At 39.3% G+C, this 13,705-nt stretch overlaps 1 protein-coding gene across 13 annotated transcripts in view; it reads right to left on the bottom strand.

Moving 5' to 3' along the window:
* The window catches only part of LOC138753988 (2-oxoglutarate dehydrogenase complex component E1), a 121,648-nt gene that overhangs the window by 59,795 nt on the left and 48,148 nt on the right, over positions 1 to 13,705 (bottom strand). For 7 of the 13 annotated variants that reach the window (XM_069917676.1, XM_069917667.1, XM_069917673.1 and 4 more), the window contains one exon: positions 7,574 to 7,676. In XM_069917676.1, the coding sequence (XP_069773777.1) occupies positions 7,574 to 7,676 (103 nt within the window). Of the gene's footprint in view, positions 1 to 7,573; positions 7,677 to 7,791; positions 7,892 to 13,705 lie in introns of those variants that run through there. The other 6 variants (XM_069917669.1, XM_069917672.1, XM_069917680.1 and 3 more) reach the window with 5 other exon arrangements.

The following is a 13,705-nucleotide window of genomic DNA, read 5'->3' as shown; positions in this document are numbered from 1 at the left end:
CTGTTTCACCTACAATTCAAAAAGAAATCTCTACGGAACCAGAGTGGGATTAAAAAGGGACCATGTTCCCACTTATCTCCTGCCTGTTGGACTGTGCTCCTCCCCTAACCCCCACCATTTTGTTCAGGTGCCTGCCCACATTTTCATTCATACCTCGATGTATCTTTATCTCTGCTAATATAAACGACACTGCTTGTCCAGCTGGAGTTTCTCCAGCATCGTGTTTTTACTTCAACCACGGTGTCTGCAGACTTTTGCATTTTACTTCTCTCTTCCCGCTTCCTGCACTGTTTAAGGGTTAGATTTTAATCTTAGGCTGTACGGAAAGCACACACCAACTTTGTGGGCTGATCTAATGTGTATCAGGGAAAATGCAAATGATTCCTACTCTATAAAAGATAGTGTTGGATAAGGAAATTAAAATATTAACAAATTCTAAATTTACAAACATCATGAATTGTATGGGGATATGTACTTCCAGTACAGATTCAGATGCTGATCCCTGCCTGGGTCTTAACTGCATCAAACAGCATTAATAATGCAGCACAAATATAGAATGAAATTAAATGAAAGCAGCTTTCAAGATATGGATTATGCATGCTAAATTATAAAACAATCTTGCAGGGCAATGGTTTTGGTGTGTCATGGATGAAAACCAACTTTTCCATTCATACACTCACACACAGCATCCAGATCGTCAACCTCCAAACACCCAAAGCGTCCTTTGCTGTAGTCTCCATTCAAACATATCGAACCTCCAATGTTTAATGTTTTGCCGTCATTAAAACCACTGAGCTTGAATACAACATTCCAGCTTTACTTCCATCCATTTCCTACCAAGGGGGAAGCCAAAATAATTTCGAAGCAGCAGCTCAGATGTGGGAAAGTTAACAATTAGCAGAGGAATAATATTTAACCTTAACTCCATTTGTAATCGAAAGAATAGCTCTTGACAGATTGATCCTAGAGATGAGCATCCTTCCACCTGAGCTTCCATTCCCATGTGGCTCATTATTATCCAAGAAGTTATAACACAGCAGATAATTTATAAAAATCCTAGATTGTGAGGGTACATGGAGTAATATTTTCCTATTTTAATCAGAATCCAAGATATTTAATTCTACATTAAGATTTAATTCTTTATGTATAAAAACTACAATCCTATTCTATCTCTGAGGGTCCACATGAAGAAGCTACAAGTTAGAGTCAAGTCGCTCACCCCTAGTGTGCAAAAGCAATGTACTGTCTGATGAATGTCAAATGTAGAAACTGCCTGCATAAAGTATAGCTTGGTTAGCGTAACATGTTATAGTGCCTGCAATTGGGATTCGAATCCTGCTCTGTCTGTAAGGAGCTTGTATATTCTCCCCATGTCTGTATGGGTTTCCTCCGGATATCTCCCACCGTTCAAAAATGCACCAGGGTTGTAGGTGAATTGGGCGTAATAGGGCAGCGTGTGCCAAAAGGGTCTCATTACATATCTAAATTGTTTTAAAAATTAGTGATTATTTCCAAAAGTATGGCCACATGGTACCAGTCCAGTACCAATGATGGTATTGGGATGTAATGGAAGATGGGTGGTTAGCTACCTGCGTGCTTGCAGCAGACTAGAATGCCTGCTAAACAAAACACATTGGACATTAATGCATTCTCAACAACTTTTAACAGACTTATTTTTGACCCAATGAACACGAGTACAACTATCTACTCATTTTTATATTGCTGTTTTTGGGAACTTGCCATGTGAAAATGCTTGCAATGCATTTGTAAATGCACTCAAAAGTATTTCATTGCCTGCAAAACACTTGGGACATTTCAAGATTGTGAAAGGCACTAAAGAGTAAACACATGAAATGAAAAGCTGCTGATTAATAGATCTGGTGGATGGGAGGGCATTTGCCATGCAATAGATCTAGGCATTCGTATGAAAATTCATGGGCCAAGGATTGGGGTGGAGAGATTCTTTACTCTCTAGTTACAGGGTGCCAAGTTTTTTTTTGGGGGGGGGGGAGCCAAAGTGGGCAGATAGTCCTGGATTGTTGAGCTTCTCAGAACAAGGAGTTCAAATGCTTCAGTGTTTAGAGAAGAAAGAAATACTGTAGGGAGTGTGAAAAAATGCTCGTGTTTCCCGCAACATATTAATGATTCCACTTCAAAAGTATTTTATTGCTTGTAATAACACTGGTCATTCCAGGATTATGAACGACACTATAGAAAAAAAACAAAAAAATAGAAATTTCACCATATGTGCAAAATATTAATTTTAGAGCAAACTAAAGTACAAGGACTGGAAAATCTGAAATGCAGTATAGGAAGTTGTACAAGAATAGATTCACAACCAAGGACTTTTATAAAGATGGAATAAGTTGAAGGCAGAAGTTACTGTGACAAGAAAGCAATCCGAGGTACTAAATGTGAATGCATAAAGGAGTACACATTGGCACCCTGTAGCTCAGGATAAATCTCTGGAAGCCAACTTGATCTCACGCTCCAACCTCTCACAAGGACCAGATCTCTGGCCTCCATATTCCATTGCATGGCAAACTCGGTCACATGCTCCATTTTCTAATATGGCTGCCAAATGCCAGTCCATGCCCCCTTTAATGCCAGACATACAGTATTTTAGCTTTGCACCAAGGGTAGTTGCCGCACTCTGCAAATAGTCCTAAGAATTAGGGAACAGAGCCTCAAGATTTCAGACAGAAATAAGAGGGAACTGCTTTTCTCAGAAGGTAGTGACATAGGCTTTTTGGATAATTGGGGAATTGAAGGTTATGGAGAAAAGGCAGGTAGTTGAGTCCACATTGAATGAGACAGCAGTTCAACAGATCAAATGGCCCCCTCCTCCTCCTATTTCTTCGCCACTGAGCTATTAGCATATCAAATGGATATAGATTCAAATGTGATCAACAAAAAGAGCCAGTGTATTGAGGGATTTTTTTTGGCTATGATTCAAAGTCAATTTTCAAAATGCAATTAAATAAATATTTATGTGGCAAATATTTGTGAAAACAATTTATAAATAGTTGTAGCTAAAGGAGGAAAAAATTAATTGAATTGGTCTAAAGCACTTGAATGGACATGGAAGGGCTAAGTGTGTTATAATAGTTCATTAATTCCTTCCATGGTGATCAATGAAGTATCTTTAGGAAGGTCATTCAAAGTCAACAACCTCAGAATTTCATGCAGTAAAACAAAACAGGCACATTTCACAATGTACTGTTCCAGAAATAGTATGGTATTAGCACAAGGAGTGTGTTTTTAAAAAAAATACAAACTGTTTGGTTTTCTGTGATTAATCTAATCAGCAGTAATGTGTTGTTTTGCCCTGACCTATCCGAAACCGACCAATGCAAGTCTGTTATTACACAGACCAGGTCTGGAACATGCTGAAAATCCACAGGGATGGAATGGGCATTTGGCCCAATAATTTACCGGCAAGAATATTAGTGTAAATGCAGCAGCAATCAGTCACAGTTACAAATAGTGCCACGTCACACGGGAAAGGGCAGCAGTTTATTTCCAAAGTGCAACCGCTGCAACCGTGTCTGCCTGTCCCGCATCGGACTTGTCAGCCACAAACGAGCCTGCAGCTGACGTGGACATTTTACCCCCTCCATAAATCTTCATCCGCGAAGCCAAGCCAAAGAAGACATCACCTCTCTTGTGTGGAAGGTTACACAGTTCACCTTGTTATAATCACTACATTACAGTTTTAACTCAAAACAAATATAATCAAGCAATTACATTTGTACAGTTCCTTATCAGAAAGCTCCGTGTTTTTTTTTTAAAAGAAGTGTTTCATAAATAATGAATTACTTTTAAAGTGGCATCATTAATTTGCAGGCAACTATTTTTCACATGATAGCAGGCTACAAACAACAGTGAGAAAAATTGCCATTATGCTGCCCTTGCATTGTTGATATATGGCAATTGTAAGATTGAAAGACCAGCCAGTCAGGCAAAGCCAGAGTTTAACATCTTTCCGATGAAGTGCTCTGGACCACAATGCCGACAATTCTTTTAATCTCCCACTGATGCTGCTTCAACCAGTTGAGTTTTTTCCCCAGCAGATTGTGTGTTGCTTAACCTCTTTCTTCCTTTGGCAGAAGATTATTAGATTTAATATCACAAATGGTATTGAATCACCACCAAAGATGAAAAAATGTGCGTGCTGCAGACATTCATTTTCACTACTGTATACTTCCGTAAAAGGTGGTACACTTTTTATTTCAAAAAACTTTTTTAGAATTTTAAAACTGCATTGTTTAGGACAGATACTGTACTTTTAACCACCCAGAGCAATAAGCTCTTGAATAATTAAAAACCTAAAAATTGAAGACTTTTTGGTGTATGCTGGGAACATTAAAGTGCCAGGGAGAATTGAAAATAATAAATGAAAGATAAGAAGAGATTCACATCACCTGGCCCTTTAAAAAAAGTGCAAGTTGAAGGGTAGTCAAAGTAGGATGGGACTGATGAGGTCCAAACTGACAGAAAATGTCTGAGGAATTAAATATGAACTTCACAGTCCTTCAATTAAAGGTGTTAACTTTCAATGTAAAACAGGAAGTAGGAGAGAAATGGATATAATTCATTGAGTAGGCACTTAAAATGTTTGCAATGCTCCAAGTTCAAAGTCTTCTGTATTTGTCAGGAAGTATCTTCGGTGACCAAGAAACTCTTGTCAGGTACGCAGTATTGCCAAGGGACTGAAGAATTAAAATTTTTACATTGCTGTTCAATAACTGGAAGAAGAATAAACTCAGCAAATGTGCCAGAGATGGAGAACCACATTGTGAAATGATCTTGTGGAAACGTCACCTGCATAAAGCTGTTAATGATAAACTGTTCCTAAGGTCACTGAATTTTATAATAAAAGAAAGGAGGTTAGCACAGTTGAATGTGTGTGGATTTTCAAAAGCTACTACAAAGTAGATTTGGTAGCAAACTTTAAAACCATGGGGGCTAAAGTTGTAAAGTTAATGCAAAAGAGTATTCTTGGGGAAGAGAGTAGTGAGGAAAAGATTTTGTTTTGGACTAGTCACAAAGGTTCAAAAGGTCACTTTTCTCCTGATGAACTGGAGTGGGCATGGAGACCACCAGTTTAAATATGTAGATATGAAGTTCATACCTTGCAACTGGCAGCAGGAGGGTCTACTGCTGAAATAGACTTATGTTAAATGAAATTTATTGCCTGATATATTGCAGTTTTATATTAAGAATGATGAGAAGTTAAAAAAATAAAATGGAACAACTTTAACATGGAGGAATGACTTGGGTCATGGAAGGACAAGAAAATAAAAATGGGAATCTAAAGTAGATCAGAAACATAGGGGTTATGGGTGTGCTGGTGCCAAGATAAAAGCACAGAGATTTAGACAAACTCAGTTCATGGAGGGTGGAAACAAAGGGGCTATAATAAAGGCACCAATACAGCTTTCAGTGCTGGTAAGCTGAGGCAGGTTGGAAAGGTAGCTGTGAACACTTGGAAGGCACAGCTTTGGTGGCGAAATGAGTGTGACTGGAAGTCCAACTCAGGATGTCAATGTTCCAGATAAGGTGAAAAGCAAAATGTTGAAGTACACAAGGTTCCAAGGAAGTCAATAATGGAAATCAGTTTCCAGAGACGGAAGGATTAGCAACCAGATGGCCCAGATTCAAGGCGATAGGCATAACCTGTAGTTCCTGAAAAAGTGAAGCAGATTCAAAAATAAAATGCTTGGAATAGAAACAAATCTCAGGCTAAAAGGGAAAGAGCAGGGGAAATGACAATTGGATTCTTTTTAAATAGAGTATATAATGGGCCAAATGAGATCGTCATACAGACTGCAATACTGTGAATTTCATTTCAGGGGCAAGTTTTAATAATCAAGACATGCCAAAATTTAAGGCAAGTGACTTTCAGTGATTTGAATCACTCTAGACTCTATTTGTCTAACTGCATTGATACAAGTTTCCCCCACATCAATTCACAAAACTGGAAGGTGGTCTTCTCTCTAAATTCTACCAATGCTGCTCTTTAACCAGTTGATTAGAGTTGCCTTCCTTGTTAGTTTAGTACTTATCAAGTTACATTTTAATGGCTATTGCTCTTCCATTGACCGTGCTCTGTTTGGCCGTAAACTTTAGAAACAAATGGGAACGAGACCGAAACTTCAGCACATTGTCATTCCACATCTTCTGATGGAACTCCATAGCTGCCATTGTTTAATCGGATTATCAAGAGCAATAACATCAGGGTTTAACTGCAATTCATTGTTACTACATCCAGCTTGAGTTGCAAAGTACAGACTTGGCCCTAGTTCATACAAGATAGGCAGAGCAATGCATTGTCACAGTAGCCTAACCATCCACCATCTTTTTCTAGCTCGTTCACTCAACAACAGAACATAGTAATGTTCATTTTTTAAAAAATACAACAAAGGAAACAAGCCAGTGTCCAAGATGATTTAAAAAATTAGGGAAACAGGGAACTTGAAAATAATAAGCAAATGAGTGTTCTTAAAATCCATCTATCAATTAAAAGCAGCAGATACAAAGGACAGAAAGCAAACAGTTTCTCTCATTGTACATTAATAGGAACCGCTTGAGGAATGTGTTTACACAATGAGGCATCCATGTGATATGGAGGGCAAAGCAAAATCAGCGGAAATAATCTCAATTCTATGGTTAATGGCTAATTCAGAGATTAGTGTCCAGATTCAAACTAGCACATTAATTAAAATGAAATCATTCCAGGATGAAGTATGCCACAAAAAAAGTTAAGGAAAACACCACAGCCACATTCTGAAATGTTTAGAGGTTATTTCTGTACGCTGCTTTGATGTTTCTGAGATTCCATCTGTACAAACTGACAACAGCCCAATAGCAGCTAGCATTAACTTCAGACCATATTGAAGCCCACCTAGGAGGGACACTGTCCCAGGAACTAAGCAAATTACATGCAGAAGCCTCCACTTGACAGCACTGTGTCCATCTAACAGGACCCAAAGAACAAAGAGGTTGTAACCAATTTCAAAGGAAGTGGCATCAGGGGAAAAAAAATGAATTTATTTAGTCTGTGCATGCACTTTGGAATGTCACAGATCCCAAATTCACCAAAGACTCTTGAATGTAGAGAATAAGGCACAAGAACAATGATTCCAAAACCAAGCCACACCTTTTAACAGAGTGAAAAGACTTGGGAGCAACAATTTAAATGTGGATTAAAACAAATTATTATCATAAAATGGTATTTGGGCTGATCATCATGGCCAATTGTGTAAATATGAAACGAGAATGGGAGCATATTTTGTACTGGAGTTCATAAGCATTGTATATATAGCACAGAGAGAGAACTCACATTTAAACGCTTTTTGTGCTCAGGGCCCCACCTAGGCACTGGCTTCATTCAATCAACAGCCTGCACAAGTCAGTATTTTGAAGTCAGAGCCAGCTTACAGAACAGGCGAGGGAAGGGTTTAGAGGTTCATGCACCTTTCACAACTCAGACACCAACATTCTACGTTGCAAAAGCTAGCTAGACAGAGGAGCTCAAACAAAGGAACACCATCCAGTCGAGAGCCCTCACCAAGTCCGTTTGAGGAAGTGGCTAGATTAGCTGGAACGGACGATTCCAGGTCCGCATCCAGAATTCCTAAGGGGTCCAGTTGCGCAACATGATGCCCTCGTATCTAGAAATCGGAAGAGAATGGAAAAAAAAACAGGGAACAGAAGGGGAAGGGAGGAAAAAACAACAATTTACCGGTACATATTTTCCAAAACATTCATAATTTTAAAACATCTCACCAAGGCTGGAGGTGCCAACAGGAAAAGCAGTACGAGACTCATCAAAATCTACTACACTAATGCCAAGTGGATCAAGTTTAGTGATGTGATGACCCCTGACCTGTGAATAAGGAATAAGAATATTCAGGAACAAATACGCTGCACTGAGATACAGCAAAAGTACTTACATATTACAAGTACCTTCATTAAACCAGTTAGCATTGATTTCATGCTTCTCCAATTTTACACTGAACACGCTGAAATACACAGAATTGTACAGTTTGAATGACATGTATAATATTAACTAAAGTCAGTGATCTAAAGCATGGAAATGGGCAATTCGGCCTATTATGTCCATGCCAATCAAGCTAGTCCCATTTGCTGTGCTTGGCACATTAAACCCTTCCTCTCCATGGACTTGTTTGAATGCCTTTCGAATGCAACAATGATTTCCCCACCTTCCCACTTCCTCTAGCAGCTCATTCCACATACCCGCTCTGTGTGAAGGTACCCCCTCAGGCCACTTTCAAATCTTTTCCCTTTCACATTGAATCTATACCCTCTAATAAAAGATTCGTCCTCTGAGAACTCTCTTATCTATGTCCTTCATTTTATAAACCTCAAATATGGTGTCCTCCTAGCCTTCAGCACTCAAAGGAGAGCATACCCAGCCTCTCCTAACAAGTCAACCCTCCAACCCCTGCAATATTAGCAACTTTCCAACCCATCTAAATTATGTCATCTGAATCAAAGATACAATAACTTTTTAAAGTGAAGTCATACATCCTCCCACATTCTCTTCTGACGATGCTGGAGACAGACGACTTCAGTTCAACAAGTGCTGGCTGCTCCAAGGACTGACCATGAGATATTCTACTGGGCGGGGACTCTGGTCTTTATGATGCTTACATTCAAGCAGAATATAGTGATCAGTCACAGCAACCCTGGCTGTTTGTGTGTTACTACAAAGGATGTTACCGGTTACACAATGCCTCTAGGTTGTGGCTGCTCAGTGGAAATGCAGGCATTGGTAGGTTAATGCATTTTTCCATGTGGTGGGGAAGGGAGGTGATAAAAACATTGATGGGCATTTGAGAAAGAATAGATTGCAGGAAAGTAATGGAGGAATGGGTTTGCTGCAATTGCTGTGAATGCCACAACTGGCAGAAGTTCCTTCTATATTGTAAGAAAATATGATTTTAAAAATACAAGTACAGTGTATTAGCCATATTAGTGCAGAACAGTTGAAAAGAAAAAGTTAATTTGTTCTTTCATAAATTTAACAAAGTCTAAATCTTGCAATAATGTAACATCAAAACACCAGTGCTTAATAGTAGAAACAGAGTCTTTGAATTTAAGAGAGAGTTGTAATGGAGAGTGATCCGAAATGGCTATAATGTCATACTTACAAGCAGTTACAAGTGGAATAAAACGTGAATCAATAAAAAAGTGATCAATTCTTGAGTATGAATGGTATACATGAGAAAAAAAGGAAAACTCTTTATCTGTCGGGTGAAGAAATCTCCAAATATCAACAGCTCCAGAGTTAGTAAGGAAAGAGTTAATATATGTAGCCGATTTATTCGGTAGGAGCTGTGAAGGTTTCGACCTATCTAGCAGGGGATTCAGACAACAGTTAGAATCCCCACCCATTATTAAATGATATTCATTTAGATTGGGTAAAATAGTAAACAAAGATCTAAAAAACTCAGGGTGATTTACATTCAGGGCATAAACATTAACCATGACAACCTTAATATTGAATAATAACCCAGTAACCAATAAGAATCTGCCGTTAGGGTCTACAGTGATGTCATGTTGAACAAATGTAATAGAGGGATCAATAAAAATAGATACACCTCGAGTCTTAGAGCATGAGTTGGCATGAAATTGTGGGCCTTCCAAGATTTAAAAAAACGCAGATCATCCTCCTTCCTCACATGAGTCTCCTGTAAAAAAATAATCTGTGCTTTCAGTCTCTGGAATACTTTAAAGACCTTCCTCCTTTTAAACATGTTGTTTAGACCATTAGCATTCCAAGAGACAAAATTAATGTTTTGATCCATTACTTAGGTCAAACCTCCAGTATATAAAGGGTTAACCAAAGCAGGGACCCATGCGCCCGGAAGAAGAATTAAGATATAAGGAAGGACCGGAAATGACGACGTGTCAGCCATATCTGTAGTTCTAAAAGAAAAATCAAGAAAAAACGAAAGAAAATGAAACATAAAAACCCCTGAAAGAAAAACAAAACCCACCCTCCACCCACAAAGCCCCCCATCTGACCAGAGAGTGATCAGAGAAAAGCAGAACAGTTAAATTTTAATAAAATGTTGCCTCTTCTAAAATTTCTCAATTGATGTGCAGATACAACTGTGAATTTGAAGCAGATGTCAACTGCCCATGTAATTTATAAATTTATAGATTAAAATATTTACATCCGGTACCACACGGATGGCAGTCTCTTCAATCTGAGGCGCCTGCAAGCTCACACCAAGACACAAGAGCAACTTGTCCGTGAACTACTCTTGTAGACGATGCCGCTTTAGTTGCCCATTCAGAGCCAGCTCTTCAGCACTTGACGTCCTGTTTTGCAGAAACTGCCAAAATGTTTGGCCTGGAAGTCAGCCTGAAGAAAACTGAGGTCCTCCACCAGCCAGCTCCCCACCATGACTACCAGCCCTCCCACATCTCCATCGGGCATACAGAACTCAAAACAGTCAACCAGTTTACCTACCTCAGCTGCACCATTTCATCTGATGCAAGGATCAACAAAGAGATAGACAAGACTCACCAAGGCAAATAGCGCCTTTGGAAGACTACACAAAAGAGTCTGGAAAAACAACCAACTGAAAAACCTCACAAAGATTAGCGTATACAGAGCCGTTGTCATACCCACACTCCTGTTCGGCTCCAAATCATAGGTCCTCTACCGGCATCACCTATGGCTCCTAGAACGCTTCCACCAGCGTTGTCTCCGTTCCATCCTCAACATTCATTGGAACGACTTCATCTCCAACATCAAAGTACTCGAGATGGCAGAGGCCGACAGCATCGAATCCACGCTGCTGAAGATCCAACTGCGTTGGCTAGGTCACGTCTCCAGAATGGAGGACCATCGCCTTCCCAAGATCGTGTTATATGGCGAGCTCTCCACTGGCCACCGAGACAGAGGTGCACCAAAGAAGAGGTAAAAGGACTGCCTAAAGAAATCTCTTGGTGCCTGCCACATTGACCACCACCAGTGGGCTGATATCACCTCAAACCGTGCATCTTGGCACCTCACAGTTCGGCGGGCAGCAACCTCCTTTGAAGAAGACCGCAGAGCCCACCTCACTGACAAAAGACAAAGGAAGAAAAACCCAACACCCAATCCCAACCAACCAATTTTCCCTTGCAACCGCTGCAACTGTGTCTGCCTGTCCCGCATCGGACTTGTCAGCCACAAACGAGCCTGCAGCTGACGTGGACATTACCCCTCCATAAATCTTCGTCCGCGAAGCCAAGCCAAAGAAAAGATTGAGTAGAGGAGTTAGGATCTTATGTTGAAGTTGTTTAGTGAGGCCAAATTTGGGATATTACGTTGAAGTTGTTTGGTGAGGCCAAATTTGGAATATTGTGTGCAAACCTGGTTGCCTAACAACAGGAAGGATATAGATAAGATTGAAAGAGTGCAGAGATTTATGAGGATGCTATCAGGCCTTCAGGAGTTGAGTTACAGGGAAAGATTAAACAGGTTAGGTCTTTATTTCTCGGAGCGTAGAAAAATGAGGGAGATTTGATAGAGGTTTACAAGATTATGGGAGGTATAGACAGGGTGGACGAGAGTAGATTTTTTCCCACAGATTGGGGGAGATAAATACAAGAGGTCATAGTTTTAAGCTGAAAGGGGAAAGGTTTAGGGGGAAGTTCTTCGCTCAGAGAGTGGAGAGAGTGCTATCTGATGTGGTGAATGTGGGCTCGATCTTGGATTTTAAGAATAGTTTGGATAGTTAAATGGGTGGGAGAGGTCTGGAATGGGAGCAGGTCAATGGGACTAGGGGAATAATGGTTGGCACAGACTACAAGGGCCAAATGGCCTGTTTCTGTGCTGTAGCATTCTATGGTTCCAATAGATGGGATCCAAGGGACACAGACAGTGATTCTACGTTAAAGAAAATATTCTAGATTTCCCTCTTCTCATGACAGCATTCATACATCAACAATAGGCTTCCAACCTCAAGAATTTCTTCTGTAACCTGAACAGCTGTCTTCTAGCTCAATATCTTGGTCACAGTATCCTAGTATTCTCCTTGTGAATGAATACCCACCTACACTCTTTTATGGAGACCAACTGCATCATACACCAATATTTAAACCCCAAGGAGATAAAGTCAACATAAATTTATTCCAGTATTTTCTTCATCCACAGTGGATATTGTCTGCATGTGAGAAATCTAGTGCTGTAACCAGCAGTTCTGCTAAGTTCCCTTTTATGTTGTTAAAGGGAATGTGAACTATTTATTGAAAGGTGGATGAAATCAACAGCAGGAAAAATAAACTTCAACAGATGGTGTTTACCAATGCTGCAAGCTGTACTGATTACCTGAATGAGTCTTCAGTAACAAAGTTCAATGTATCAATGTTAATGCAACCAAGCCATGCTATTTTTAAAATCACATCTTTTTTTAAAAAAAATATTTTTTTAAATTTTTCACACTGTGAACCATATCAACCAAAATATGTACAAACGTTTCTCATTAAATTTACACAGTGCTCTTTTCTCCCCTTTTTTTCCCCCTCCCTCCCCTCTAACCACCCCCCTCCAATACCCATAAATATTCAACATATACAATACAATAAAATCATAAAACAATATTTTCACACAAAGGAAAACAAACAAGAAAAATATGTCATCTATTTATTACATACTGAATCCAGTCATTTTGTCTTCTTATCATTTTCATCTTAGGGGATGAAGGTCGTAGGCAAACTCTCTCTGATATGTTCCATGTATGGTTCCCAAATTTGCTCAAACATTGTGACTTTATTTTTTAAATTATATGTTATTTCTTCTAATGGAATACTTTTATTCATTTCCATGTACCATTGCTGTATTCTCAGGCTCTCTTCCATTTTCCCAAGTTGACATTATACATTTATTTTGCTATCGCTAAGGCTATCATAATGAATTTTTTTTGCCCTTTATCCAATTTAAGGCCTAATTCTCTACTTCTTATGTTACTTAAAAGAAATAACTGTGTTTTTTTTGGATATGTCATTTTTTTGTAATTTTATTTAGTATCTGATTTAATTCTTCCCAAAACATTCTTGCATACATCTCTTTTCCACTTCTTTGCCAACTCCATTCCCCTTTTCACCATTTTTCTCTCTTGTTACACTTAATATACGACAACACATTTAAGACATAAAGTACCCCCGCAGTTCCCACATCCACCAATACCTTAACCCCAAAGTCCCCCCCCCCCCCCCCGAGTTGCCCCATACCCCTTGCCGGGCAACCACAACTCCCCTTTTCATTTGGGTTGCGATCTCGTTCACAACGTCAACTGATTTTGCAGTGATGTTATTCACCCTCTACCCAGCCCTCTCCAGAAAACACTTGTTTTTAATCACATATAACAAAGCGCCCTCTCTTTTTTTTTCCCCCTTACTCCCTTCCTTCCCTTCTCTTCTCTCTCTTTAGTTCTTTACATATACATTGTTTTTACATCTTTATATATACTTTATCGCCAGTCTTCATTCTTGTTACATCTCTTCATCTCTTCTCTTGTCCTGCAAACGTTCTGCAAATTCTTGCGCTTTCTCTGGATCTGAGAACAGTCTGATTTGCTCCCTGGGTATAAATATTTTAAGCACAACTGGATGTCTTAATATGAATTTGTAACCTTTTTTCCATAAAGTTGATTTCGCTGTATTAAATTAATTCCTCCTC

This window comes from Narcine bancroftii, chromosome 2 (genome assembly GCF_036971445.1).
Source record: "Narcine bancroftii isolate sNarBan1 chromosome 2, sNarBan1.hap1, whole genome shotgun sequence".
Classification (NCBI taxonomy): domain Eukaryota; kingdom Metazoa; phylum Chordata; class Chondrichthyes; order Torpediniformes; family Narcinidae; genus Narcine; species Narcine bancroftii.
The sequence above is the reverse complement of the archived record's forward strand: the minus strand, read 5'-3'. Positions and strand labels throughout refer to the sequence as shown.